This window comes from Aethalodelphis obliquidens, unplaced genomic scaffold, assembly GCF_003676395.1.
Source record: "Aethalodelphis obliquidens isolate GAN/ISIS:26980383/991018 unplaced genomic scaffold, ASM367639v1 scaffold9, whole genome shotgun sequence".
Taxonomy (NCBI): domain Eukaryota; kingdom Metazoa; phylum Chordata; class Mammalia; order Artiodactyla; family Delphinidae; genus Aethalodelphis; species Aethalodelphis obliquidens.
Genome location: NW_020837953.1, coordinates 52338939 through 52364441, shown reverse-complemented (window position 1 = coordinate 52364441; position 25503 = coordinate 52338939). Strand labels below are relative to the sequence as shown.

General features: G+C 60.3%; 2 protein-coding genes across 8 annotated transcripts; both read right to left on the bottom strand.

Annotated features, from left to right (window-relative positions):
- Positions 1 to 2966: 2966 nt before the first annotated feature.
- MXRA8 (matrix remodeling associated 8) lies at positions 2967 to 9429 on the bottom strand. Of its 4 annotated transcripts, none has more exons than XM_027110549.1 (10): positions 7223 to 9429; positions 6168 to 6191; positions 5764 to 6069; positions 5563 to 5664; positions 4970 to 5449; positions 4680 to 4838; positions 4424 to 4460; positions 4267 to 4343; positions 4093 to 4173; positions 2967 to 3916 (listed from the first exon to the last, which is right to left on the bottom strand). In XM_027110549.1, the coding sequence occupies exons 1-10, from the start codon at positions 7269 to 7271 to the stop codon at positions 3846 to 3848; spliced, it is 1386 nt and encodes a 461-aa protein (XP_026966350.1). In that variant the 5' UTR covers positions 7272 to 9429; the 3' UTR covers positions 2967 to 3845. The 4 variants fall into 4 exon arrangements, with proteins under 4 accessions (XP_026966350.1, XP_026966351.1, XP_026966352.1 ...); XM_027110550.1 differs by having other exon boundaries at positions 2967 to 3913; XM_027110551.1 differs by having other exon boundaries at positions 4979 to 5449.
- Positions 9430 to 22400: 12971 nt separating this feature from the next.
- On the bottom strand, positions 22401 to 23876 carry AURKAIP1 (aurora kinase A interacting protein 1). Of its 4 annotated transcripts, none has more exons than XM_027110545.1 (4): positions 23858 to 23876; positions 23391 to 23480; positions 22673 to 23118; positions 22401 to 22577 (listed from the first exon to the last, which is right to left on the bottom strand). In XM_027110545.1, the coding sequence occupies exons 2-4, from the start codon at positions 23440 to 23442 to the stop codon at positions 22476 to 22478; spliced, it is 600 nt and encodes a 199-aa protein (XP_026966346.1). In that variant the 5' UTR covers positions 23443 to 23480; positions 23858 to 23876; the 3' UTR covers positions 22401 to 22475. The 4 variants fall into 4 exon arrangements, with proteins under 4 accessions (XP_026966346.1, XP_026966344.1, XP_026966345.1 ...); XM_027110543.1 differs by lacking the exon at positions 23858 to 23876 and adding an exon at positions 23672 to 23824; XM_027110544.1 differs by lacking the exon at positions 23858 to 23876 and adding an exon at positions 23686 to 23823.
- Positions 23877 to 25503: the final 1627 nt, after the last annotated feature.

Here is a 25503-nt window from a genome sequence, read left to right as displayed (position 1 = left end):
AGGGCGCGAAGCCCGCCGCGTCCGTGCGCCCCGCCGCCGCCCCCTCGGGCCGCGCGTTAAAGGGACGGCGAGCCCTGCTGCGCGCGGCCGTGGGGGGCGCCAGAGAGCGGCGGGCGCCAGAGAGCGGCGGGCCTGACGTCACCGGGCTGCCCGCGGCAAGGGGCGGGGCTGCGCACGCGCGGGCGCGGCGAGGGCGGGGCCTCCCTGCCTGCGTCCAGGCCGGGAAGCCGTGGCGCGCGCGTCCTGCGGCCGCCGCGTGCACAGGCCGGCAGCCCTCGGCTCCCGGCTCTCGGCCCTTGGGCGGCCGGGGCGCGCCCCGCGGGGAGGAGGTGGGTGGGGGCCCTCAGGAAGCTCTGCACCCGGCCTGGAGCCCTCGGAGGGGTTCCGCGCGGCCAGGCTCCGGTCCTCCTCCTCTTAAGAGTCCGGAGGCGCCGTGGTCACATCGGCGGGGTGCGGGGGAACCGCGGGAAACAGAATTGTGTCCGGGCCGGAGCCGAGGACAGTCGGTCACATTGCGCCCCCGCGCCAGCTCCGAGCTGGCGCGCCCTCTACCGGGTCACACGGGGGCTCCGAGAAACACGGGCCAAGGGAATGCCGGTGCCCCCGTGGACGAGGGAATGCAAGTGTGAGCACGTGTATGTGATGCTCAGGCGACGGCGGGGTCAGCGCGGGCAGGTGTGCGCACGCAAGGGCACGGTGCTTCTGGCAGCAGGTGTAGGGATTCTTTTCCCGGCCGCTCTCCATCGAACCTGCCTGGGGTCCTCCTGCCTGGGGTCAAGGGAGACGCGGAGCAGCGCCCCTCCGGCTGTGAAGGGTCCAGCCCAATGGGGAGAGCGGCTCTCCCTACCCCCCACCCAAGGAGGAAAACTTGAGGCCACTAGAAGGAGGCCCACGCTGGCAAGAGTGAGAAGGGAGAGGCCCTAGGATGCGGCCTGAGAGTTATGCCGGTGGGCGGCACATGCTGCTCTGAGGCCCGTCCCCAGCGCCCCGCCTTGAAGCTGGCTGGAGCTGAGACTCTCCCATCTGTCGGGTCACGACCATCCTCACGCAGTGGGCCAGCACAAGAGGAGACCTCATTAGTCCATCACTGACTGGAGGAGCTAGAGTTTGGCCATAAGTCCCTGAGTCCAGGCCGGGGACCACCCCCAGGTGAGCCTAGGCAGGGGTCCTGACCTCCACTCCCCTGGGCTCTGTGAGGTGGGCACCCGCTCAGCCAAGCCTGGGCCTTCTCCCCTTGGGGCTCAGTTTCCCCAGGCAGGACTGCCTTAGAGGAAGGGTCCGCCATGGCTCTCTTCTGGGTGCTCAGGGTTAGGGAGGAAAACCCTGAGAGCTCACCGGGGGACCAGATCCCCCAGGCCAGGCACAAATGGCTGCCAGTCACACAGATGCAGGGGCTCTGATGCCTCAGCTGCACTCCTGCCCCTCAGCCCAAGCCACAGGACAGAGGCTGGTAGCCAGAAGCCAGTCCCGGGACTGATGCTCATGTGGTCGGGCTGGGGCCCTGCAAGGGGCCTGAGTCTGTGGCCAGAACCTGAGTCCTGACAGGAAGGGCCTTGTCCAGTGGCATGGGGCCACTGGGGCCGGGGGTCACTGGGCTGGGGGGAGTCACAGCTCCGTGCCCCAGCCTCCCTCCTGTTGCCACTGTGGGGTCCTTGTGGGGGTGTGACGAGAGAGCAGCTATTTTGAGTTACTGCCCAGGTGTTTCACTGTATGACTGTCCTGCTTACACCCAGAGCCTGGACATTCAGATGAGGACCAACGCTCAGGACTCCCACCCCAAGTTCCTGCCTTGCTTTTCCTGGGCACCTTTTAAAATAACCACTCAGAGCTGAGCCCATGAAAGTCAGTGACTGCTGCTGCAACCACCTTACAAGTTCTAGGTGCTTGCTACCCTGCTGGCCATCTCCTGGTCACTGGTGACCTGGATGGAGGACTGCCCTTCCCCTGGCTCCCTGAGCACACACACCGCCACCCAGTGCGCGCACGCGCACACACACACACCCAGCGCACACGCACACACACCTAGCACACACACACACCCAGCACACGCACACACACACACCCCACCCAGCACGCACGCGTGAACACACACACACCCAGCGCACACACACACACCTAGCACACACACCCCCACCCAGCGTGCGCGCGCACACACACACACCCAGCACACACACACACACACACGCCCAGCGCGCACACACACCCACCCAGCGTGCACACACACACACACACCCAGCACACAGACACCCCCTTCCCCCCCCAGGATCTGTAAGGAACACATTTCGTGACTCTTTGTGTGAGGGCTTGAAACTGGGCCTTCATCAAAATGACCCCGGGGTTTTCACCTCCTCCAGGTACGAGCTCGGATGCAGAGGGAGCCCCCTGTGGGCCACCCCCCCCACCCCGTGTGGGTGGCTCGTGCTTCCTCATTCGGAAGGTCATGATCTCAGCCCATCGCTCTGGGTTTTCCAACTTAGGGTGACAGTCGCCCCTCCTGCCCCCTGCTGTCCCTGAGGGCCTTGGAGGATGGGGTCAGGGTTGGAGAAACAGGCTTCTTCCTACCTCGGCTCCCTTCCCTCCCCCTCCTGTCCTGCTGGCACCCCTCTGAGGGCGCTCCCGCTAGCTCCCGCTACCTGCTTCCTCCCCCTTTTTCCTCACTCGTTGAGCCCATCCTGGCATCTGCTTCTCTTCTCAGAGGACTGAACTGATACAGTCTGCCCTCTGTCCTCGCGTCCAGTAAGCCCTTGGAAGAGGATCTGAAACTGCTTCACAGCCAGGAGCAAGTGCACACAATCAGCTCCGACGCTGCCCTTCTCAGGACACCCAGACCCAGACTTCCCACCCAGAGGAATGGGTGATGACAGTAGGACTCCAGATGAAGGAGAACACTTGGGGGTCCCCAAGGGCTAGACTCTGCCCCCCGGGGAGATGGACGGGAGCTGTAGAGGCACAGCTGGGGCCAAGTCTAAAATCAGATGTGGTCTTTATTGAGATGATAGCGATTCCCCAGGATGAGCAAATGTGGGGTGTCAGGAGTGGCAGCACCAGCCACTCTAAGACCATCCTCACCGCCCCCCCCCGCCCCCCATCCTCAGCCAAAACGCAGTCCAATGAGGCCTCAGCCTGGACTCCAGCCCAAGGAGGGGCCGAGGGAAGGGAGTCAGGCTCGGAAGTCACATGGAGCCTAGTGACTGTCAAGGCAGCTTGCTGGAAACAGGGCCGAAGCAGGGTGGGAAGCAGAGAGGGGGCCCCAGGAGGCCGGAGGCAGCGCAGAGGGACACTAGCCCCGGGCCTGCAGTGCGCGGTCCTCGGGTTACCATGAAGAGCCCAAGACAGCCTGGCAGCGAAACTCGGGGTGCCGTCGAGGGGAGCTGGCAGGCAGCTCCCCTAAGGACAGGGCAAGGAAGGGGTGGGAGTGCCAGGCCTGAGGCTGAACCCCAGCTCCAAGGATCCCCACTGAGCCCCCTCACGGCCCTCTCCCTGCAGAGGTGGGGCTCCCAGCCCCCAGTGGGCAGAGGCCAGGAGAGCCTGAGAGACTGGTGAACATCAGCGGGGTCGTGGCCATGCGAGGAGGGAAGAGCACCGGCCGAGGGCTGCAGAAGGGGCCCGGCTGCAGTGCCGGCAGAGTCCTAAGGAGCCCACGATCGCAAATGAGGATCAGGTGGCCCCCAAGAGGGGTCTGGAGGCAGCCTCACCCTGCACCAGTCCAGGCCAAGTTCCAGGACAGCGGGACCAGCCGCTGGAAGGGGGGCCAGGCGAGCTGCATGGGGGTCAGGAAGAGTCTTCCGAGGTGGACAGACAAGAGCTGGCAGAGCTGCTGGCCCAGCCAGGAGCCCGGGGTCGCCTTATTTGCAGTACTCCTTCCTGAACTCTGGAAGCCAAGGGGACAGGCGGGTGTCTGCCCTCCGCCCCTCTGCTGCGGGGGAAACAGGGCAGACTACCATCAGGGCTGCCCAGGGACTTCGGGGGCACTGAGGTGGCAGGGGACTCCTGCCCGCAGGGCTGGCTGGTGCCTTGGGGCTCTGAGTGGGTGGCAAGGGATACAGCCCAGCTCTGAGATGGGCAGGGGTCTCCCCCCGCACCTCAGCTCACCTTTGTCCAAGTCGATGCTCTTGGCGGGCAGGGGGCTGTGGGACAGCTCAACCCTCTCCTTCAGGAGGTTGTTTTTGTAACCTGATGCAGGGAGAGAGCAGGGTGAGGTCTCAGAGACGTGCCTCCCTCACCCCAGGCCTGGGAGCCACAGTCTGTCTCTTTGGTCTCCCTCACCTAGTCGGATGTCCTCCCTCCTGTAAAGAGGCTGGTCGCCGGCAGCCACAGCAAACTCCACCATGTTCACGTCCTTCCTGGAAGCGGGAGGGTGGTGGGAGGTTAGAGCGGTGGGCAGGTCTGCCTGGTCCCCGGGAGAGCCGGAAGGGGCACTCACCCCTTGGACTTGGACTTCTTGTCGGAGTATTCGTAGCCTGGGGAGGGAGAGTCGTGTTGGGAGCAGCCTCCCCCTTCCCCAGCGCCCCCCCCCCCCCCGGCCCACAGGAACCCTCACCCTCGCAGCCCAGGCAACGAGGCTCATGGGGCCCTCTGCTCGGACCACTGCGCCCCAAGTCCCGCCTCCGGCCGGGAAAGGCTTCCCAGTGCTGGCCTCAGCCCCGGCGTCGCGAGTCCCCCCCCCACCCCCCGCTCACCTCCGCGGCGGCGCTGTCGGGTGGCCAGGATGACCGTGATGAGCAGCAGAATGAAGAGCAGCAGCGTGGCCAGCACGTAGCCCAGCTGCTGGAAGAAGTGGGCCCGGCCCTCGGGGACGATGACGTTGATGACGCTGCGGCCGCGCGTCAGCGTGGGGTCTGCGGGGGCCGGGCGGGGACCGTGTCAGGGAGCGCGCAGCGCGCCTACCCGGGCCGGCCTCAGCCCTCGGGGCCCTCCCCCCGCAACGCTGGAGTCCCTGATTTGGGGCCGGAGGGGGCCACAGACGTGCCTCCTGCACCTGGGCCGGGCGCGCCGCTGTGGCTGGAACCGTTGCCCGGCGAGTCCCGCGGGGGCGGCCGGGCGGCGGGCTCGGTGACCTTCAGGTGGAAGACGCGGCGCTCGTGCAGGCCGCAGTAGTGGTGGTGCAGGTGGCAGGAGTAGGTGCCCTCGTCTGCCGGCTCCAGCGGGTCAATGCGCAGCGAGAAGTCACCGCGCGCAAAGGCGTCCGCCCCCACCGCCACGCGCTCCCGCAGGAAGGGCGGCCCGTAGGCGCGGCGCTCGCCCGACGCGTACAGGTCGAGCAGGCGGTCCGCGCGGTCGTGCGGCACCCCGGGCGGCTGCCGGTCCCAGTGCACCACCTGCTGCGCCTCCTCCAGGTGCCGGTCGGTCCACACGTGCGCGCGGTTCACGCACGTCAGCAACGCGGGCGCGCCGCGCTCCACCGCCAGCACCTCCTTCTCGCCGTCCCAGTGCGCGCCGGCGGCCCGGGCTGGGGGAGCGAGGCCGGTCAGGGACCCCGGGCCGGGAGGGTGCCCGGAGGGAGCGGGGCGGGGGGTGGGGGCAGGGGTGGGAGAGCACAGGCCGGGAGTGGGACACACTCACGGTCGTCGGTGACCTCGAGGCGCACGGCCAGGCTCTCGTAGAGGTGGCAGTAATGGTGGTGCAGGTTACAGGTGTACAGCCCCTCGTCTGTGTCCTCCACCGCTACGCACCGGGGGAACCCAGCAATGAGCTCCGCGGCCTCGCCCGCGCCCCCGCCCGCGCCCCCGCAGCCCCGCCCCCTCTCGGTCCCTCGGGCCGTACCGCGGATGAGCAGCGAGAAGTTGCCGTCCTGGAAGGCGGTGGGGGTCAGCAGCAGGCGGCCGCTGTCGCGCGGCTCGTACACGCGCTGCTCGCCCGCCGAGTACATGTCCACGAGTCGGCGCGCGGAGCCGCCGGCCGGGCCGCCGCTGAGGTCCCAGTGGACCACGCGCTGGCGGTCGTGCAGCCGGTCTTGCGTCCACACCATGCGCGGGCTCTGACAGCGCAGCACCGCCCGGGCGCCGGCTGCCCAGCTCACTGCAGACTCGGACACCACGGAGCTGCCGGGGGTCGCGGGCCCGGCTGGCCCTGGTGGAGAGGGGAAGTGACCGCGGGAGGGGTGAGACCCAAGGGGACAGATACAGGATGGGGCTAGCAAGGGTTCCCAGGGGAGGGTGGTCACTAACCTGAGGACAGAAGGACAGAAGAGCCTGGAAGGAGAGGAAGCAAGAGTCATACTGTGGAGGGGTCACCCACCCGAACCGGCCCCCACTTGGCTCCCTGGGCCCCTTCGGTAGTCCTTGCTGAGGTGGGTGCTAGTGACACCCTCTTAACAGGTGGAGGTAAATCCAGAGAAGCCGGGAGGGCAGAGGCGGGGGTCTCCTTCCCCCCCACCTCTCCCAGGCCCCCGCTTAATCCTCATGGCCATCTGCCCAGGCTGCGGGTGAGTGGTGGGGCCAGGCCAGCTCTGTATGTGTGCCTGTCACCAAGCGCCACATTCAGGAATGGTGGCCACCCTAAACATCACTGCAGCAAGGCCACAAGAGTACCAGCGCCTGACACCTTGGGCTGGTTTGCGGGGCTTCTGCACGTGCATATCCGGAGTGGCACCTGCCCGGGGGCCATGCCTCACAAGCCCGCCCTCCAGGGTCCTCAGACGGCTGGCGCCCCACCCAGGAGCCCCCTCGGCCTTCCCGAAGGGCAGAGGTCTGAAGCACGAGAAGGCTGGAAGTGGGGAGTGACCCCACCATCTGCCACCCCACACGCCAAATTCCTGCTCCAGAGATGTGGCCCGGTGCCCAGCCGGATGGAGGAATGTGCCGGGTCAGCAGGCCAGCCCGGCAGGGGTGGGGTGGGGGGGGGGTGAGCTCCGGGGCCTGGGAGCAGACCCTGCGAGCCCCCCTCAGTCCCCCACCCACTCCCCTCCTGACAACAGAGAAGCACAGGCCTGAGGGGCGTCCCAGAGAAGTCGGGGGGCGCCAGGGAGCCCAGGAGGAGCCCCCGCCTTGGCCTCCCTCCCTGCCCGGCCCGTCTCCAGCGTCCAGTGAGGGGAAGTTCTGTGGGACCTGACGTGAGGCCTCACCACCTCCACGTCCTGGGGGCCTTCTCGTGGTGAGCAGCTCCCTCTGAGGCCCCCAGACCCACCCCTTCCCAGCTGAGGCACCCCCCCCCAACCCTGGGCTCGGGCTCAGACCCACCAGCGGCTCCCGCCCCCCGACCCCGCCCCCACACCCGAACTCACTCTGCAGAAGCACAAGTTTCCAGAGCAGGACCCGGGCCCGCAGCTCCATGGCGCCTGCCTGGCCCGCCTGGCCCGCCGGCGCTTTGTCTCACTCAGGCTCTAACTCTCCAGAAAAACAGCCCGGCCCCCTCCCCCTCCCCCTCCCCTCCCCAGCACCCGCTGTGACATCAGAGCAGACCGCCCCCTCCGCTCCTGCCCGGCCCCTTGGCCTCCCCGCCTTCCCCCGGTCCTTGGTCCTTGGCGGGCCTGGTGGGAGGTGTCAGGCCTTGGCCACTGTGTTCCCAAGGGTGAGGGGAGTCACTCTGGCTTGGGTCCTGGAGAAGGTGGCAGTAGCCCAGCCCAGAAGGGGCAGGGGGGCCTGAGGGTATGGCCCCAGATGCCTTGTGGGTGTCTGTGACATACATACAGAGCCCTTCTGGGGCCACTGCAGGTCTGGGGTTCTGGGGGGAGTATCTCCTCACCAGCATCTCTGTAAGTGAACACTGGCCAAGGCATCCCCCCACTGCAGGAGAGCAGAAAGGCATCCTGGGTCTGACCCCAAGGACCCCAGGCTGCCAGACCACCAGGTCTTCCCGTTGGCCCTGTGGTGACCCTTCGCCTCTGGGGGCTGCGTTTCCTCAACTGTGAGGTGGGGATAAGAGTCGCACGGGCCCTAGGGAGGTAGGGGGGCCCCTTCCGGAGAGCATGATGGGCACTGCTGTTCATCAGTCATCTTCAGCCAGCCAGGGGGATGAGGGGTGAGGCCCCTGAGAGCTGAGCGGGGAGCCGGGTGACCCCCTGTCCTGGTGCCCCCACCCCATCTGCCCACCATCAAGAGCAGAAACACCACCCAGACCCAGGTACGGTGCTCCCAGGATCACCCCCCACCCCTCCCAGAGGGGAGGAAATGAAGTGGGGTATGGGAGCCTTCCCAACAGAAGGCACAAATTTGAAGCTCTGGGAAAACTTACAAAGTCACGTAAACAAATGTGAAATAACAGAGCATGCACTGTGTATCAAACCCACTCTTTCTAGTTAAGCAAACCTCAAAAAAAAAGAAAAGAAAAAAAATCCACCAAACTACCACAAAAACCCACGGTGCATTTTTGGACTGCCCATTTGGACTGAATTATGGTCACAGGCCCAGGCCCTGGTGGGCTGGAGTCTCTCTTGAACGCTGCCCTGGTCCCCAAGTCCTCAGACAAGCAAGGAGCCCAGCCCAGCCAGACTCTTGGGCTCCGGGCAAGGGGAGGAGGCTGCTGCTACTGCAGCAAGAGGGAATGAGGGCTGACAACAGGTAGGACCCACTGGGAGGACACAGGGCTGTGAGGACGCCCCACCCCCAACCTAACGGACCCATTTCCTCAGCAGGATCCAGACCCTGGGAGGCGGAGCCCCCTTTCCAAACTGGAATCAGGACTTGTCTCCGCACCCCACCCCCAGCTCCTCAAGGGCCTTTCATTCTGGATAAACAAGCCCTGCCTGGCTGGCCTTGAGGCCTGGCCTATCCTCCTGTTTTTCTAACTGGTTTATATTAGCACTGGTGGCCTCCTTCCCAGCCCTCCTCCCTCCTCTGCGCCCCCGCCCTTGTCTGTCTCTCTCCATCGGCCTCGACCGCTCTATTGCTCCATCTCAGGCCTCTGTTCCTGCCTCTGGCTGCCAGGCTGTCTCTCCTCCATAGAGGGAAGATGTCCAGGCAGGGCTGGAGGGAGGCAGAGACGGCCCAGGTCCGGCCCCTCAGTCTGGAAGGGGAGCAGGGTCAGCTCCCAGCGCTGAGCTAGGAGCCTGGAAGCACCCGGGCCACACCCTAACTCCCTGCAGAGCCCTCCCTCTCTCAGCCCTGCGTGGAGGTCGGTGGATTCCTGGCAACGCAGATCCAGCCCTCGGCTCAGCCCCAGTACAGAAGTCTGAAGGAGGAAGCACACTCCTGGCACCACTGGGCAAGGATGGACAGGGCAGGGGAAGGCTACAAACCCCTCCTCCCTGCCCCATCCTGTTCTCTCTGCTTGAGCCCACCTCCCCAGTCCTTGGCAGGAAATAGCCGCAGATGAGAACAGAGGCCCAGGAGAGAACAGACCGGAACTAAACGGCTGCAACATCACCATGGTCCTCCTGAGCTCCAGCCCAGCCCCAGCCAGACCAGAGCCCTGGACCCACATCCCCCTCCTAGGAGTCCAGGCCAGACAAGGCGGGTCAGCCAGCGAGCCCCACTGAGACAGACTCAGACTCTGGCTCCAATCCTGGGGACCCGGACATTCCAGGCAGCCAGGATCACTGGGAGGAGAAACCACAGGCACTCAGAGGCACAAGCAGACACACAGACACGTGTTCACACACGCTGTCATTCAGCAAACGCTGCGCACCTACTGTGTGCCAGGCACTGGGACTCAGCACCGCACCGGCTGCCAAGCTCCTGCCCTCTTGTAGCTGTTAGAGGGCAGACAGCCTGCAGACCCAGCTGCTGATGAATGAGGGCATTTTAAACATGGCGAGATTAACGCAGGTAAGGGGCTCCCTCAGCCAGACCAACCAGGACAGCCCCTCGGGGACCCACACCCACAAGTGAATAGCTAGGCTGGGGCCCAGGAAGCTGCCTGCCGGGTAGGGGAGAGCGTGCTGGGCTCTCACGTGAAGTACGATGAGGCCTAAGGGGGTTTACATGCGGGAGAGATGTGGTCTGATGATGCAGGAAACGCCAAGATGGTTAGTTTAGACCTGTCAGGATTTACACGAACACATCAGGGAAATGGACAGAGTTCTGAGATGCTCCCCAGGGCACCCAGCCCGTTTCCTCCCCCAGAGTGTGACCAACCTTGGCGGGATAGCCCTCCCTTCGCACCCACGTGACAGACGTGACTGCAAGTTGCTCCCTGAGGCAGAGTATGCATCTCAGCCGGACAAAAAGCCTCAGCTTCTCTGCCTGCTGGGCTGTGAAAGGGCCCATGGGGTTGACCCAAGTGCAAAACCCTGAGGCCCCAGCCACCCCCCCACCCCCCCACCCCCGCAAGAAGAAAATGGATCTCAGTCCTACAACCGCAAGGAACGGATTATGCCACCCACCAGATTAGCCTGGAAGAGGACCCCAGGTGAGGACACAGCCCTGCCGACACAGGTTTCCCCTGGTGAGACCCTGGGCCGAGCTCCCAGCAAACTCACACCCAGACGCGTGCCCCACGCAGCCGTGCGGTAACGAACATGCCGAGGGAAGCTGCTGAATTCGCGTTGATTTTTGATGCAGTAACAGGAGACAAATACGACTGTCTCCCTGAGCAAAGCAGGGGCAGGACTTAAAAGGACAAAAGCACAGGTCTCAGGGATGGTGTCTTGTTAGGGACTGGCTTGTGGGCAGGTCGCTGAGCAGCAGGGTCCCTGGGGTGTCCTTGGGAGCTGCGCTGACCCATCATCAGACAAGGTGAGGCCAGAGCGTGGGGCCGTGTCACAGGCCACGGCACTCGCCATGTCCCCCTCACGCTGCTTTTATGCTCATTCTGACCAGGTCTCGTACAAGCACCAGGTTACTTGTGAGTGTGTTGGTCCTTCTTCTGGGGACCTGGTGGCCTGCCCGGTGCCGGGGCTCACCCCGTGAGGCAGGGGCTCTGCAGGCCCCATGTCCGAAGAGCCGGGTGTCCCGTGGAGGCTCTCTTCTCCTTCCGGTGGAGACCACAGGTCAGACAGAGGCTGGGAGATCATCAATCCACTGAGACACTGATTCGAAAATACAGACGAGAAAATCTGGAAATATAGATCCATTATTTCATGGGCCAGCCAACCCTTTTATCTTGAGAAAATGTCAGGGAGCCAAGATCAAGGATTTTAGCGGTCGTGGTCAAACCCACATCAGTGGTTTCCTGCGTGGCATTAACAGGGTTCAGGCACCCCTCATTGTACTGCACTTCGCAGACTGTGCCCTTTTTACAAACTGAAGTTTTGGGGTGACCCTCTGTCAGGCAAGTCTATCAGTGCCATTTTCCCAACAGCGTTTGCTCACTTCATGTCTGTGTCACACTTTGGTAGTTCTCACATTATTTCAAACCTTCCACCAGCAAAAAATTCTGACTCGCTGAAGCCTCAGATGATGGTTAGCATTTCTTAGAGACAAAGTAGTGTTAAATTAAGGCATGTAAAATTTAAAAAAATATATATGGGACTTCCCTGGTAGTGCAGTGGTTAAGAATCCACCTGCCAACGCAGGGGACACGGGTTCGATCCCTGGTCTGGGAAGATCCCACATGCCGTGGAGCAACTAAGCCCGTGCGCCACAACTACTGAGCCTGCGTGCCACAACTGTTGAAGCCCGCGCGCCTAGAGCCTGAACTCTGCAACAAGAGAAGCCACCGCAATGAGAAGCCCGTGCACCGCAACGAAGAGTAGCCCCCACTTGCCGCAACTAGAGAAAGCCCACACGCAGCAACGAAGACCCAACGCAGCCAAAAATAAACAAATTTTTTAAAAAATTAAGGCATGTACGTTTTTTAGACATAATGCTATGGCACACTTAATAGCCTACACTTTAAACATAACTTTTATATGCGCTGGGAAACCAAAAGGTTTGTGTGCCTCGCGTGCCTGCGGTGGCCCGAACCGAGCCCGCAGCGCCTCTGACGCCTGCCTGCATCCCGTTTGGCTCGTTCTGTTCGTGAAGGTGCAGGGACGCCGGCCGGATTGTATGGGTCATAGACTCGAACCATGACCTCAGGCTCCGAGGTTGGCCATTGTATATTCTTCTCTCCCATCACGCCAGAAGTGTTTCCTTACCACCCTTATCGATTCATCAGTTTTGCAGCCAGGAATCAAGGACCACAGACCTGACTCCTAGCAGATTTCACCCGTGGTGCCTCTCACTGCGGGAGTTAACAAAGTTACAGAGTCCCCAGGTCCAGCTGGTTGCTGGCGCCTTGGGAAGGCCAGGGCTGACAAGCTTAGAGCAGCCACCAGGCTGGCTTCCTGGGGGCCGCGAGCGCTGCTTCCACGTGGACGGGCGCCCTGGGTCCCTGGCGCCTCACCAAGGAGATTTACCTTTAAATGCGATGCTTCCAGCAAGGGAGCCCCTTCACCACGGGTTCTGGTGACAGCGAGGCTCCCTTCAGCAGCTCTGCTTTATGAAGAGGGGCTCGAGCTCCCCACAGAGGGTGTGGGGGAAGCCACGGGAGGGAGGGAGGGTGGTCCGTGGTGTCCTGCCTTTAACACAGTCCCTCAGCCACCCCGAAGCCTTGACCTGACCTCCCTGCGGCCCTCGGCATGGCCACCAACGCCCCTCGGCCCTGCAGCCTGGAGGGCTCCCACCTCCCCTGCCCGCCCAGCCTGCCAGCCCAAGGACTCCTCTGCTGTCGGGGTTAGGGGGGTGGGAGGAGTGGGGGTGAACCTACCACCAGACTCCCCGAGCTTCCTGGTCCTGACTGGACCCAGGGCCACCCCTCGGGTACCGTCCTGAGTGGTTCCCTTCTATCACTTCCTACAGAATTTTCAGTTTATCTGAAGAATCACTGGCTTCACATCTGTATTAAGAGTTTCTTGTGGTATTTTGTCCTGAACTCTGAGGGCCAGTTGAATGAGATACATTTACAGACACTCCATTACAGCCTGTGCTGTCTCATGCCCACACCACCTCAGCGAGACACGTCCAACTCCTCTGCCTGTCCTGTGGACTCGGGCCGGACTGCAAGTTCCGGGTCATCTGCTTCTGGTGCACAGGGGCCCCCGGCCCTGACCTGGCCCCTGGGGACAGTGTGGCAAGTGTCGGCCTGTCTAGTGAGGCTGTTTCCTGTCGCGTCAACAGTCAGGGACCCCGGAGACGGCCCCCGGGAGGCCACCACTGCCACCCGGCTGCACAGCATGTCCAAAGGCCAGAGAGCGGAATCTCTTTTAAGGTGTCACGTACTTCCCCAGGATTCAGTCACGAGAGTGTGTTTACCTCATAGAGCCTTCCGACCTGCAGGTACTGGCGGGGAGGGCCTCACAACACAGCAATCAGAGCCATCCTCGCCGCACACGCGAACGTGGCAGCTTCCCACCAACGCGAGATCGCAAAGTTGCTCCAACACAGTCAGAACAACGTTCCTTTTGTGTATAAATGGTCTGACTTTCCCATATTACGGGCTTCGTAAACAGGGGGGCTTCCAAACTTGCGAAGAGGTGGTTAGATACAGTAGTGATAAATATGTTCCATCGTCTGCACTGCTCTTCATTTTATCCAAGGGAGGAGGCCTTTGTGTTGCCACTGGCGGTCTGGGGGAACCCCAAAGACAGGTGAGGTTTAAGACACATTGCCAGTTTTTCCAAGTCTGGATCTCAGGCCTGGATTTTGGGCAGGCACATCGTCACTGTTGACCACACACAAGACATGATGATCACGTTGGCTAGAGTTTTAACCAATCCGGGTGACAGCATCTAAAACGAGCACAGCACTGAATGATTACTGGCAGCGTTCGCCATCTTGGAAACAAGGACCATCTGGTCAAACAGAGTCAAGTCGTGGTGGGAACCTGAGGGGAGAAGGGCCCAAATGGGGATAAGCCTGGGGGACAGAAATGCACTCCCTGACCCAGCAGAGGAAACAACAGCTTTGCTTTTTGTTTAGAATATGCTGTGCATGTAAAAGACAACTCTTTTTCTCTTTATTATATAATATATACGCTTCCTCCACTTAACGATATTGATATACCTCTCTATGAATGTTTATTATAAGTACACAAATATTTATACTGTTATTGACAAATTTAAACGGAGAGCTTTAGATTACGTAACTGTATATATCACACAGCGTATGTTTTAACTTCACCATCCAAATTAGACGTAATTTGGACAGAGAAGGGCTCTTTTTAGATAGTAACACACTATTTCTGTAATCGCTCTCTTTGTGAATTTCACTATCTTCAGAAACGCTCCAGGTATCTGCTGCGTAACAAGCACCTTAAAACCACAACCCGGGGGCAGGGATGAAGAGGTGGTGCACAGGGGATCTTTCAGAGCAACGAAACTGTTCTGTATGATCCCCCAGTAGGGGGATTCACGGCACTATGCGTTTATCAAAATCCAATGAACTGCATGGCACAAAGAGGGAATCTTAATGTGTGAAAAGTCTAAACAACTCATTTAGGTGGTCAGGTAATCAGAATGTGGCCAAGAAATCTGGCTGACTCACAAACGGGGCAACACCACTGAAGGGGTGTGAAGTACCAACCTGAGGGCCTCGGGAGTCAGCAGAGCCTGTGACTGAAGGCAGAGGGGCCTGCGCGCAGCACCGTGCTGGAGCTGACACGAGTGTTTCCCACCGGCTGGGGTTTATCAGCTCTGATACTGCCGCAGGGGACGTGGACCAGGTTATGGAAAAGCAAGAGAGGGGCTGGAATGACCCGCGAGGTCAGGATCACAGTTGGAGACACTGCTGTGAACATGAGTTCACAGCTCGAACCTGTGTCCCGTCGTGGCGCAACACAAATAAAGGTGGACGCCTGTGGCAGCGGTTTTAGGTGTGTGGATGCGTGGTCGGCTCTGTCATCTGAGAAGGCCCAGCAGCAGTGAGCACACTCAGCTCCAGATCAAAATGGTTTCTAAGACCATTTCCCACACAAGGAACCCGGGCTCCTTGGAGAAATGGCGGGTCTTAGGGTGCGGGAGGGAACACGAGATAAGCCTGGAGTGCCGAAAAGGAAGGAAGTGCTAAAAAGTGAATGATGGGGCTTCCCTGGTGGCGCAGTGGTTAAGAACCTGCCTGCCAATGCAGGGGACATGGGTTCAAGCCCTGGCCCCGGGAAGATCCCACATACCATGGAGCAACTAAGCCCGTGAGCCACAACTACTGAGCGTGCGCTCTAGAGCTCACGTGCCTAGAGCCCACGCTCCGCAGCAAAGCCACCGCAATGAGAAACCCACGCACCTCAACAAAGAGTAGCCCCCGCTCACCGCAAATAGAAACTAGAAAGCCCGCGTGCAGCAACGAAGACCCGACGCAACCAAAAATAAATAAATAAAATTGAGTCTTTAAAAAAAAAAATTACCTGGACTTTTTCTAATACTAGTTGTTAAACTCCACATTTTCCAGCCCAACATTTAAACAATATTAACGTTTATATGACATAGTCTCCTTGGCAATATTTGCTCTCTGCCAGAATTCACACCTCTCTGCTTGTTATCCAACGATGAACAATTGTCCCAGGTTAATTTTTTAGCTGTGGATTCTGCAAGCAAATGACTTTTTTTTTTAAAGCATTAGAAGTTCAATTCCTTTTTTCTTTCTGGAAATCTAACGTTCTCTATTTTAAATCTATGAAAGCATGCATTAGTCTATTTAAGCCATCAGCATGGGAGCTTTATAATCAATATACATTATTTTGGTTTCCAGGAAGCCAGGAAGTTATACTAAAATGCTCAGAGAATGTGCCCAGTCATACGGCCCAAGAACCTAATAGAATCTCAGCCGAGACCCTGGGACTTGGGCCTCTGTATCCTCCATGGCTGCCCAGTGGACGGGTCTCAACACGCTTCGTGTGCTTTAGCCCTCATATTGTCCCATCTTTGGCCAGTGAAGCCCTTTGCACCCTCCTGGCGCCTCCCGTGGCCTCTGACATGAAGAGACACGGCAGGTTCTCATGCACTTCCTGCCACAGGTCTGGCGTTAGGGTTTCCAGGTAAACATCGCACAGGACATACTGAGAAATTATTTGTTGCTTATCTGAAATTCAAATTTAACTAGGGGCCTGTATTTTTATTTGCTGAAGTTGGCAACCTTACCAGGAACTAGCCATGTCTCCAAAGAGTCCTGGCCCCCACCAGAGTGGGGGAGGGCACTTAGAGCCACTTCTGGGGGTCTTGGTCGGTAGACCTCACTCTCAAACATAAGCACACAGCCAAGTGCCGCCAGAGGAAGCCCACTGATGTGGGAAACAGAGGCCAAAGGCAACAGAGGAACGCACTTGGCAGAAACAGAAGCTAGACTTGGCCGTGGGGGGCAGAGAAAACACGTAGCATTAACATCCCCACAAGGAGACGCCACCACACCCGTGAGACACACAGGGCGCCGCTAGAAACACTCAAAAATCAAGTCTCTTAGAAATTAAGAAGGTAACAGAAATGAAAGAAATTCATTAACTGGATTAGAAGAAAACGTTGAATATGCCAACGAGATAAAACATAGAAGAGAAAGTCATCCAAACAACAGGCGTTCCATAAAAAGAGAAAAAACAGAGTGGAAGAAATGATAACAAAACGGTTCGAGAAAATGTCCCAAACTGAATCCCAGAAGGTTAGGCGTTTCCAGATTGAAATGGGCTCCTGTGGGGGCGAAAACAGATCCACACCAAAGTATATATGTCACTGGGAGTGTCTCCACCAGTGAAGGAAAAGAGGAGCTTCGAGAGAGAAAATCACAAAGGCTCTGGACTCAAACTGGGTGCAATTTTCTCAAGAGCAACACTGGGAACCAGAAGACAACAGAGTGACACCTATGGGGTTTTACAGGAAATAATTTCCAACCTAGAATTCCACATCCAGCCAAACTGTGAACCAAGAAACAGGACCCAATAAAGATGTCCGTAGATTTGCAAGGTTTCAAAATTTTCTCTTGTGTTTCTTTCCGCAGGAGACTGGAAGATGTGCTCTTTCAAAGTAAGGTAAGGAAAAAAGGAAAAAAAAGTAAAAAATGAAGAAAAAAAAAAGGGAAGGAAAAGGGAAGATGAGGGATCAGGGGAGCAGAGAGTCTGAGAGAATCCCCAGGGTGAAAGCTGGGCCTAGATGTGATGGGCAAACAGCCAGCTGGACAGCTGAGAAATCCAGGAAGAGACTTCACTCTGAGATGAATGAACCTCAGCTGTTTCTGGGAGTTGGGCTGAGAAGTTGGTGTTGAAATTGTGATGAGGGTACAGAAAACTAAAGCAACTGAAAAGAAAGAAAAAAAAACAACACAATTACTGATTCCAGGGAAAACAAAAACTCACAGGGAAGGAAAAGCAGTGACAGTGTCTCCACGTGAACAGACACTCACGTCCCCCAACTCACAGGCCACCGAGTCAGAGGAGGGGCAGTGAGGAGGGGCAGCACATGACACCCACAAGGAAAACAAAATGTAGTGCCACGACAGGGGACACAGGTTCAAGCCCTGGTCTGGGAAGATCCCACATGCCGTGGAGCAGCTAGGCCCATGTGCCACAACTACTGAGCCTGCGCTCTAGAGCCCGTGAGCCACAACTACTGAGCCCATGAGCCACCACTACTGAGCCCGCACGCTACAATTACTGAGGCCCGCGTGCCTAGAGCCTGTGCTCCGCAACAAGAGAAGCCACCACAATGAGAAGCCCACACACAACGAAGAGTAGCCCCCGCTTTCCGCAACTAGAGAAAGCCCGCACACAACAACTAAGACCCAATGCAGCCAAAAGTAAATAAACAAACTTATTTTTTAAAAAATTAAGTTTTGGAGTCAAATAGAGCTGAATCATGGCTTCGCAGCCATGTGGGCAAGTTCATCTCTGTACTTAAGGGTCCTCCCTTATCAAACAAGGTTCATTATAGATTTGTTGTGACGTAAGTCCTGTGAAGAACCTAGCACAATGCCTGTGGTGGAAAGAATCACTCAAACATGTCAATTACTAATAGTTTAAAAACATAATTCTTATTCTACAATCTATCTCTGATGCACCTTTTCTCAGAAAGCCATTCTAGGATGTACTCTGTGAAAACAAGGAAGTAAACCACACGGCAGGAAAACACGGCATTCCAGAAACAGAGGCTCCAGCTGATGAGGCCAAGGGTATCCCAGGGAGACCCTGCTGGTACCATCAAGGGCCCAGGGCGGCCCAGACAGGGCGCCAGGAGGGCGGCTCCACCTGAACAGGTCACTTGAGGAGCTGGACGGAAGTGAGTTTTTAAATTCCGCCAGCAAGTTTGGAGCTGAGTTAGTGATACACAGAAAAACGTGCAGAAGAAAAAACAAGACTGGAGAATAAAGAGCTGAATGAGAAAGGAGACACAAGCTTGCTGAGCTGTGGGGCCATTTAAACTGTGGCAGACTACACCGGGAGGAGGCCGAGGCCAGCAGAGGAGCTGAAGCTGCTGCCCTGGCGCAGGCTCGGGCTGGGTGAGGTGAGGTGAGGCAGGAGCTGACAACCCCACACTGAGCCACATACAATCCTAACTGGCCGGCAAATCAACAAACAAGAATTCAACTGTAAATACAAAGTAACAAAACCAACAGGAATAAGCAAAGCAAACAGGCTCCTCGTGACGGGGAGAGGGTACCCTTGCCCAGATTCACAGGGAAGCTCAGGTCTGAGCCCCAGAGGACCTGGGGGTGACCCACCCACCCTGTTCACGTGAGGGCTTTGGTGTTCCAAGGCCTTGGGGACTCCAGGATAGACCCCCAGTCTTGGTGGCCTCTGGGGGTCTATCCTCTGGGGGCCAGGTCCACTCGGCAGGACTCCAGGCTGAATCAGTGTCCTCCCCTGCACCTCAGATCACCTACACTGGGGTGGTGAGGGTGTGGGGTGCCAGGTCACGGGGCAGTCACCCCTGTCCTGTGCTCCCAAATTCACTGGGTCAATCTACACTCCACACAACACAGGCACGATGAATGCCGGCGACCTGGCTCACCCCGATCGTGAGTCTTGGCCACGGCTCAGAGGCTCCCACGGAGGTGTCACAACTCCCACCCGCCTGCAGGTTGAGGCCGTCCCTCCTCTTGGCCTCAGGGGCCCTGAGAGCCCCGCCGCTGCACAGCTGAAGCAAGGGGGCTGCCGGCCTGGTGCTGCCCCACCTGAGTCTGCAGTGCTTCCCTCCCTACTCAGCCGGGAAGGATCCTCAAAATACACAGAGGCCGCCCACACCCCACACAGAGAACTCCAATTTGGGAGGTGGCAGTCTCAGCTGGGGTGAACTCGAGCCCCAGCCCTGCTGCTCGGCTGACGTGTGACCCGCAGGTCAGGTGAGGGACCCAATGCCACGGCTCAGTCTGCTCATCCAAAAATGGTCCAGCAGTGCCCTGTGAGGCTGAGGACAGCACTAGACAGAATCCGACAGGGAGCAGGGGCTGTCGCCCCCTGGCCCCCACCCTCAGGCTAACTCCAGACCCAGGTCTGGACTCCTCTGCCCCATCCTGGGGCTGCAGCTCAAGAGCCCCTCAGTGGCTTTTTCCAAAATTCAGACCCGGAGAGGAATGTTCCCTGCCTCCTCTGTCCCCCCAGGTTCCAGCATCCTTCCAGGCAAGTTCAGCAGGCCATGGCCAGGCCAGGGGAGTGAGGCCAACCTCTGCCCACGCCGAGGCCCTCCATCGCCCTCGCCAGCCTGCAGGCTCCTCGGACGGCGGGGAGCACAGCTATTTGCATGCAGTTTGGGGGCGCACACGTATGTGCGTGTCTGACTGGGGCAGGGCCCCAGCCAGCCCCTCCCAGGGCCCAGCGTCCAGCCTCACATCCTCCCGCAGGGCTTGAGCCCGGCCTGGCTCCCTCTTTGGCCCACTGTGTGGGCAGGAACGCCCAGGCCAGGAGACACTGGCCGTGCCCCAGGCATGGAAGAGCACAGGGACAAGGGGCGGCGGCTGAGCTCACCGAGGTGCCTCCACACTGGGTCCAAAAGGCAGATCCCCAGTCAGTGCCCAAGACCACCCCCATCGGCTCAAGCCCTCGCTGGGGCCCTCCTCTGGCTGAACCCAAGCCCTAGGCACTGCTACGGGCTAAGCGCAGACCACAGGCCAGAATCACATCACACAGCACGGGCCCTCCCTCTGCGCCCCACCTCAGGGGGTGCCCAGGGCTAGAACAGGAGCCGCGGGGAGGAGCTGCGGGAGGATGGAGGCCCCGTCGGGAGGTGGGGAGAGGCCTCTGGTGGTCCGGGGGGAGCTAGAGTAAAAATAAAACCCCCAAACCACCTCCTGAGATCATGCTTGGGGCCCAGGGCACCCAAGCCACAGGCAGGATGAGGTCTGCACACACGAGCTGGGGCAGGGAGAGGGCTGCCAAGGTGCAGGGCCTGCAGGGCAGGGGAAGGGACAGGGACTGGGGAGACAGAGCAGGGCTGGGCCAGCTCAGGAGCTGACCCGACAGGATCGGTGACCTCAGGAACAGGGGCCTTGACCATGGTACCACTGATGTCCGGGGCTACCTGCTCTTGGGCAGGGGCTGCCCTGTGCACTGTAGGGCGTTTCACAGCATCCCCGGCCTCCACCAACTGTGACCCCCACTGGGACAACCCAAACTGCCTCGATGTGGCCGAATGCCCACTTAAGAACCACTGTTGTGAAGGAATGGTGAGGCCGCGTGGCTTGGAACCACTGGGCAGCCTGCCTTCTGGGGGCGCCCCAGCTGGCACCCACCTCACGGTGGAGGCGGCTGGAGCAGGTGACCCGGGTGCCAGGGCCCTGCGGCGCTCTGCCAGCTGGCAGCCTCCAGGCGTCTGGGTCTGCACCCCCCTGCACAGGTCGGCCAGTTGTATCCCCAGCACTCATGGCCCCAGCTGAGCTTTGTCTCCAGACTCAGCCAGGGAAGGGTGGGGTGAGCCACGGGGCAGCTCCCACACGGGGGCTGGAAGAAACACCGGGAGCAGCTGCTCAGCGGCCGTGGGCGTCAGCCAAGGGCGTCACTGGCAGGCCAAGGCCCTGCTGGGAGGCCTGGTGGAGCTGGGGCCGGACTTGGCACCAAGAGAGCATGGTAATTCCACCCGAGGGAGGCTCCACTGCTGAGGCCCAGACCCTGGCCCTGGGGCCCCTGCCCCACCCACAGTTGAGGAAACTGAGACCCAGGAAGGATGCCCGTGTCCTGGTCCTCAGCCGGGACCCCAAGGGCTGCCAGGAGCCTAATCATTGCCCCCTAGTGGCCACCCATAGAAGCAGTCCTGTGCCCTCAAGGGCCTCTAGTCTCCTCCAGGTCAGGGTCAGCTTCACGCTTCTCACGCCCACTCTATGAGCCCATCTCCCCGATGGACAGGGACTCAGACAGGCCCCACGGTTAGATGCCTGCTTACCCGGCTGGCAGGCACGCACAGGACAGGGGCCCACCTGGCTCACTGAAGCATCGGGGTCGTCTGTTCCCTTCCAGGAGAAATGCTGGGAAGCCCGCGTCCAAGCACACCCCCTGCCCCCAGATCTGCTAAACCCGCAGGGAACCCAACCCAGGCCACAGACGCATCTCTGACAAAACACGAGGAGACCGCACCGCCCTGGTGTGAAGCGGGACGGGGGCATCAGCAACAGAACTGTGCCCCTCGCAGACGCCACTCCGGGGCTCAGGAGAGACGTACCCACCTTTCCCTCCTTGAACCCAGTATCAGGAGCAGGGCAGACGCTGAGGATGAGGACGAGCCTCACCTGCACTCACGGACTCTGACCAGGCTCCTCCGCCTGCAGTCCAGCCCCCCAAGCCTGGATACAGAGGCCCAGGGGCCCCTCACTATTAGCGATAACACGTTTCCCTCCATGCAGGAGAAATCTGAAATTTCTGAGAACCACTAGCTCACACTAAGGCTCTACGCTTCCCCAGCTCCATAAACGGCACCCCTTCCTCAGCCAGCCCAACCCTGAACCTTCCAGAGTGGGCCATCCCTTCCTGGTGAGCCCTTCGCCACCCCCCTTCAGGGCCCCAGAAAGTGGCAGAGGCCAAGGAGCTCACAGCAGGCCACGGGTCCCCAGCTGCAGCTGAGCAGGGGACTGCACTTGAGGCCCAGGTGGCAGGGTCTGAAGGACCCCACCCATCATCTCTGAGGTTCTTTCCTGCCTCCCCTCCCCGTCTCCCCAGTGAGGCCCTCTCTGCCCCCTCAACTGTGCGGCTCCAGCTGCACGCATGTGTTTTTTCCAGTGAGTAGGTCTCACAGCACCACACGACGCACAGTTGGTTGAACCTGGCACCACAGAGGAGCGCTGACTATGAGCTCTGCTCGGGTTTTTCGACTGCACAGAGAGTCAACCGTGTATCCTAATCACATCAGCACCTCCATCGGGGCACTCCCTAACCTCCAAGCTGGTCCCCTTGGCACAGTTCCCATCTGCGTGCTCCTCAGGGGCAGGGCTGGGACTCTGCTCAGCTGTCCCCACGGCACCAGTTCGTGAAAAGCCAGGCTGTCACTCCTGCAGCCCTGGCACCAGGACAAGGGCCAGCTCGGGGAAGGGACCGCCAATCTGCCACCCAGGGCCCTTGTGTCTCTTGTAACAGCAGACGCTGGTGCCAGCCTCAACCCCAAGACAGCTCACCCCAGGCAGAAGAGGGTCCAGGCCAGCAAGGATGACTAAGTTCTCTGAATATTTATTACAATGGGTCATCAGCAGTAACAGGGCTGGGGGAGGGACACACGAGACTCATTTGCCCTTCAGGTAGATCTTGGGGGTCTGCCAGCCCGCGGGGGCTTCCTTCAGGCCCGCCTTCAGCCAGATGCGCCTCAGGTCTCTCTCGAACCTTATCTGCGAGGGCAGAGAGAGGGACCACCAACAGGTCTGCGGCACAGCCACGCACCTCAACCACCCTGCCCAGCTCTGGACCGAGGGCCCACGCTCACCTGCTTCCGTCTCAGGCGTCCCTCCCTGACTTTCCGCCGCAGGAACCGGGTCCTCTTGACCAGCTTGCGGTACTTGTGATGATTCATCTTCCGCCGGCGGATCTTGAGCACGTTTTTGCACTGTATCTGGGGTGCGTCCCAGACGTCCTTACCCCCCTGCTCGAACCCTTCCCCCACCTGGCTGGGTGGACACTCATAGACTTGGGCTGGAGACACAATCTCTGGGGCCCCAGCGTCCAGTCTGGGCAGGAGGTAGCGAACGGTCAGCCAGTTCTCCAGGGGGCTGACACACATCTTCCTGGGGACCAGCATCTCCTCAAGCTCCATGTGGACCCGCCGGTCAGGGAGGGAGCCAACCCCACTTGGGCCTATTGGTTGCATGCTGTAACGAGGCCTGCAGGCATGCCTGCCCAACACCCCGCAGACAGGCCAAGGCCCACTGCAACCTGCAGGAGACAAGATGGCACAGTTAGTTACTGCTCGTGGGGCTACACGACCTATGCACGGCCACCGGGTCTGGGGAGCAGAACCTCCTGAAGCCCTGCTGACATTCTCAGGCCCAGACTTCCCCTCTGTGAAATCTGGACGTTTACGAGGTAGTTTGTGGCCGGGCCCCGCCTCCAGCTGGTGAGGCACAGCAGCGGGGGGAACTGAGCTGCTGACCACATTCCTAACCCAGGTGCGCCTCCCGCCCATCTGCCCCCACGGGGCCTCTCACCTGCCCGGGGAACAGCCCTGAGCAGCTGGGAAGTCAGGCGCACCATGAACATGGTCTGTGCTTGGCGGCGGCCCCAGGCACTCAGCCGAGCTGGAACACAGGTGCACGCCTAGGTCACTCCGGGGACTCCGGTCTCGCTCTGATTCCCGCACCCCGTCTCCCTCACCACCCTATCCCACCATGAGAACGCTGCTTCGAGCACGGCTCCCTCCCTCAAACCCTCCGCCGCTCCCCAGCTGCGCGACTCTGGGCAGGTACTGACTCCCTGAACCTAGTTTTACCCCGAGGCGCCCACCGCGCGGGTGGTGTGGACGCTCGGGTCTTAGGCCCCGAGCCCCAGCCAGCCGCGGTCGCCTCCGCCGTCCCTGGAGCCCACACGCCGCAGCCTCACGCCGACTCTTCCCAAACGCAACCGGTAGTCTCAGCTGGCCATTCCGCCGCCGCGCTAAGGCACTTCCGGTCCGTACCTAAACTGGCCCCCAGCCCGCGTGGGCCGCCCGCTGGTTCCTACGGCCAGCGGCCCCTAGCGCCCCACGGCGCCCCGCTCCGCGTCGGTGCAGGTCCCACCCGGCCCAGAAAGCGACGGTTTCCGGCCGGAGGAACCGCCCCCCGCGACCCGCCCCAGCTCCTCCCACGGCTCGCCGGCTCCGCCTGTCCCTTGAGGATGCTAGAAAACTACATTTCCCACAACCCCGGGGGGCCCCTCTGCGCCTGCGTGGCCCAAACTCCCGTCGCCCCCCCCCAAAGGGTCAGGGGCCCGTTGTCCCGGGAGGCCGGAAGTGGCGTTTCGGGACTGCGGAAGGGACGTTATCCCGTCGACGGAAATAGGGTTTGCAGGGGCGACGGAAGTGGCCCGAGATACTGCGGCTGCTGGGGCCGGAGGGGAAGAACCGGAGCTGCCGGGTCTGCGGGGCGTGGCCTCCACCCCCGAGCCCTCCTCCCGAGGATGGGAGGGAAGCTGGCAGACAGGTGACGGCGGCTCGGCCCGGGCTTCTGCAGCCCGGACGCCAGGAGTGCCGTGCCGGGCGTTGGGGGCAGAGTCGGGGCGCCGTCAGGAAGGACTCGGGGGTCTTGGACCCGCCGCCCCATCCCTTTGGCTTGCAGCCTCCTCTCTCTGCCAGTCTGGATAAGCAGAGGAGGCCCCGCGTCTAACGCTTTTTGCATAGGTGGAGCTTTTTCCTTCCTCAAAGCAAACGAGCTCCCATCCTGTGCCCATGGGAAGTTTTTGTCCGAAAACCAAAAGAAGCCTCCGTGGAGCATGGTGTTTGGCTAAGACCCAGCGTTGCTCCTCAGGGTAGGGGGCTCCGAGGGCACCACTTCACCCATCTAGGCCAGAAAGGCTCCGTTGTCCTCGCTGAGGTTGGCTAGGATGGCAGGATCTCAAGAATGGACGTGCGGGGGCTCCTGCTGGCACTGGGATGTGGGGAGTCTCATTGGCTCTACTGGGAGGCTTGCTTGCTTCCAGTGAGTCTTAGGCAGGAAATGGCCAGGCCTGGACACCCCCAGGCCCCAACCTGGCTAAGCGGGGAGTGGACGATAGGCCAGTAGGAAGGCAGAAACCGTAGGCTCCCGGCCCAGCTCCGTAACTGAGTCACCAGAGGACACCCTTCTGCCCAAGGGACTGCTTCCGGTTCCCAGGTCGGAAGGTCTCTGAACACGTCCTGGAGCCCACCCCTCCCTCCAGCTGCACGGCCTCCCCAGGCTTTTGTGGTTTGATCATAAGAGTGAGCCACCTGCACCCTGGGCACTGACCCTGCCGCTTTCACACCTTGGCTGTACTGACTTCAAGCACCTTTCTCCAGGCCCACTGGCTCCAGGAAGGCCACGCCTCCCACCCACACAGCAGTGCTGGTCTGGGGAGAGCCAACGCGGGGCACAGGACAGGCCCAACAGCCCTCGATCTGCACAGAGCACACGCAGCACCCAGAGACAGGCCCCACACCCATCCTGCTCACCTTCACCACCAACCTGTCTACTCGCCCGCCACCCACTCTGACGGAGGACCCCACCGGGGTGATGCTCCTCTGGGGTCCTTGTTCCTGGCTGCTGCCAGCCTGACAAAACCTGACGAAAGCGCATTACAAACCAATGTCCCTCAGGCACTAGGGAACTC

Coding starts and splice junctions, on each gene's coding strand:
- MXRA8 (XM_027110549.1), bottom strand. CDS start 7,271: ATGGAGCTGCGGGCCCGGGTCCTGCTCTGGAAACTTGTGCTTCTGCAG. Junction 4,344..4,423: donor AAGAAGTCCAAGTCCAAGGG/GTGAGTGCCCCT, acceptor TCCCGCTTCCAG/GAAGGACGTGAACATGGTGG. Junction 4,174..4,266: donor GAGGGAGGACATCCGACTAG/GTGAGGGAGACC, acceptor TCCCTGCATCAG/GTTACAAAAACAACCTCCTG.
- AURKAIP1 (XM_027110545.1), bottom strand. CDS start 23,442: ATGTTCATGGTGCGCCTGACTTCCCAGCTGCTCAGGGCTGTTCCCCGG. Junction 23,119..23,390: donor CAGGGCTGTTCCCCGGGCAG/GTGAGAGGCCCC, acceptor TGTCTCCTGCAG/GTTGCAGTGGGCCTTGGCCT. Junction 22,578..22,672: donor GACGCCTGAGACGGAAGCAG/GTGAGCGTGGGC, acceptor CTGCCCTCGCAG/ATAAGGTTCGAGAGAGACCT.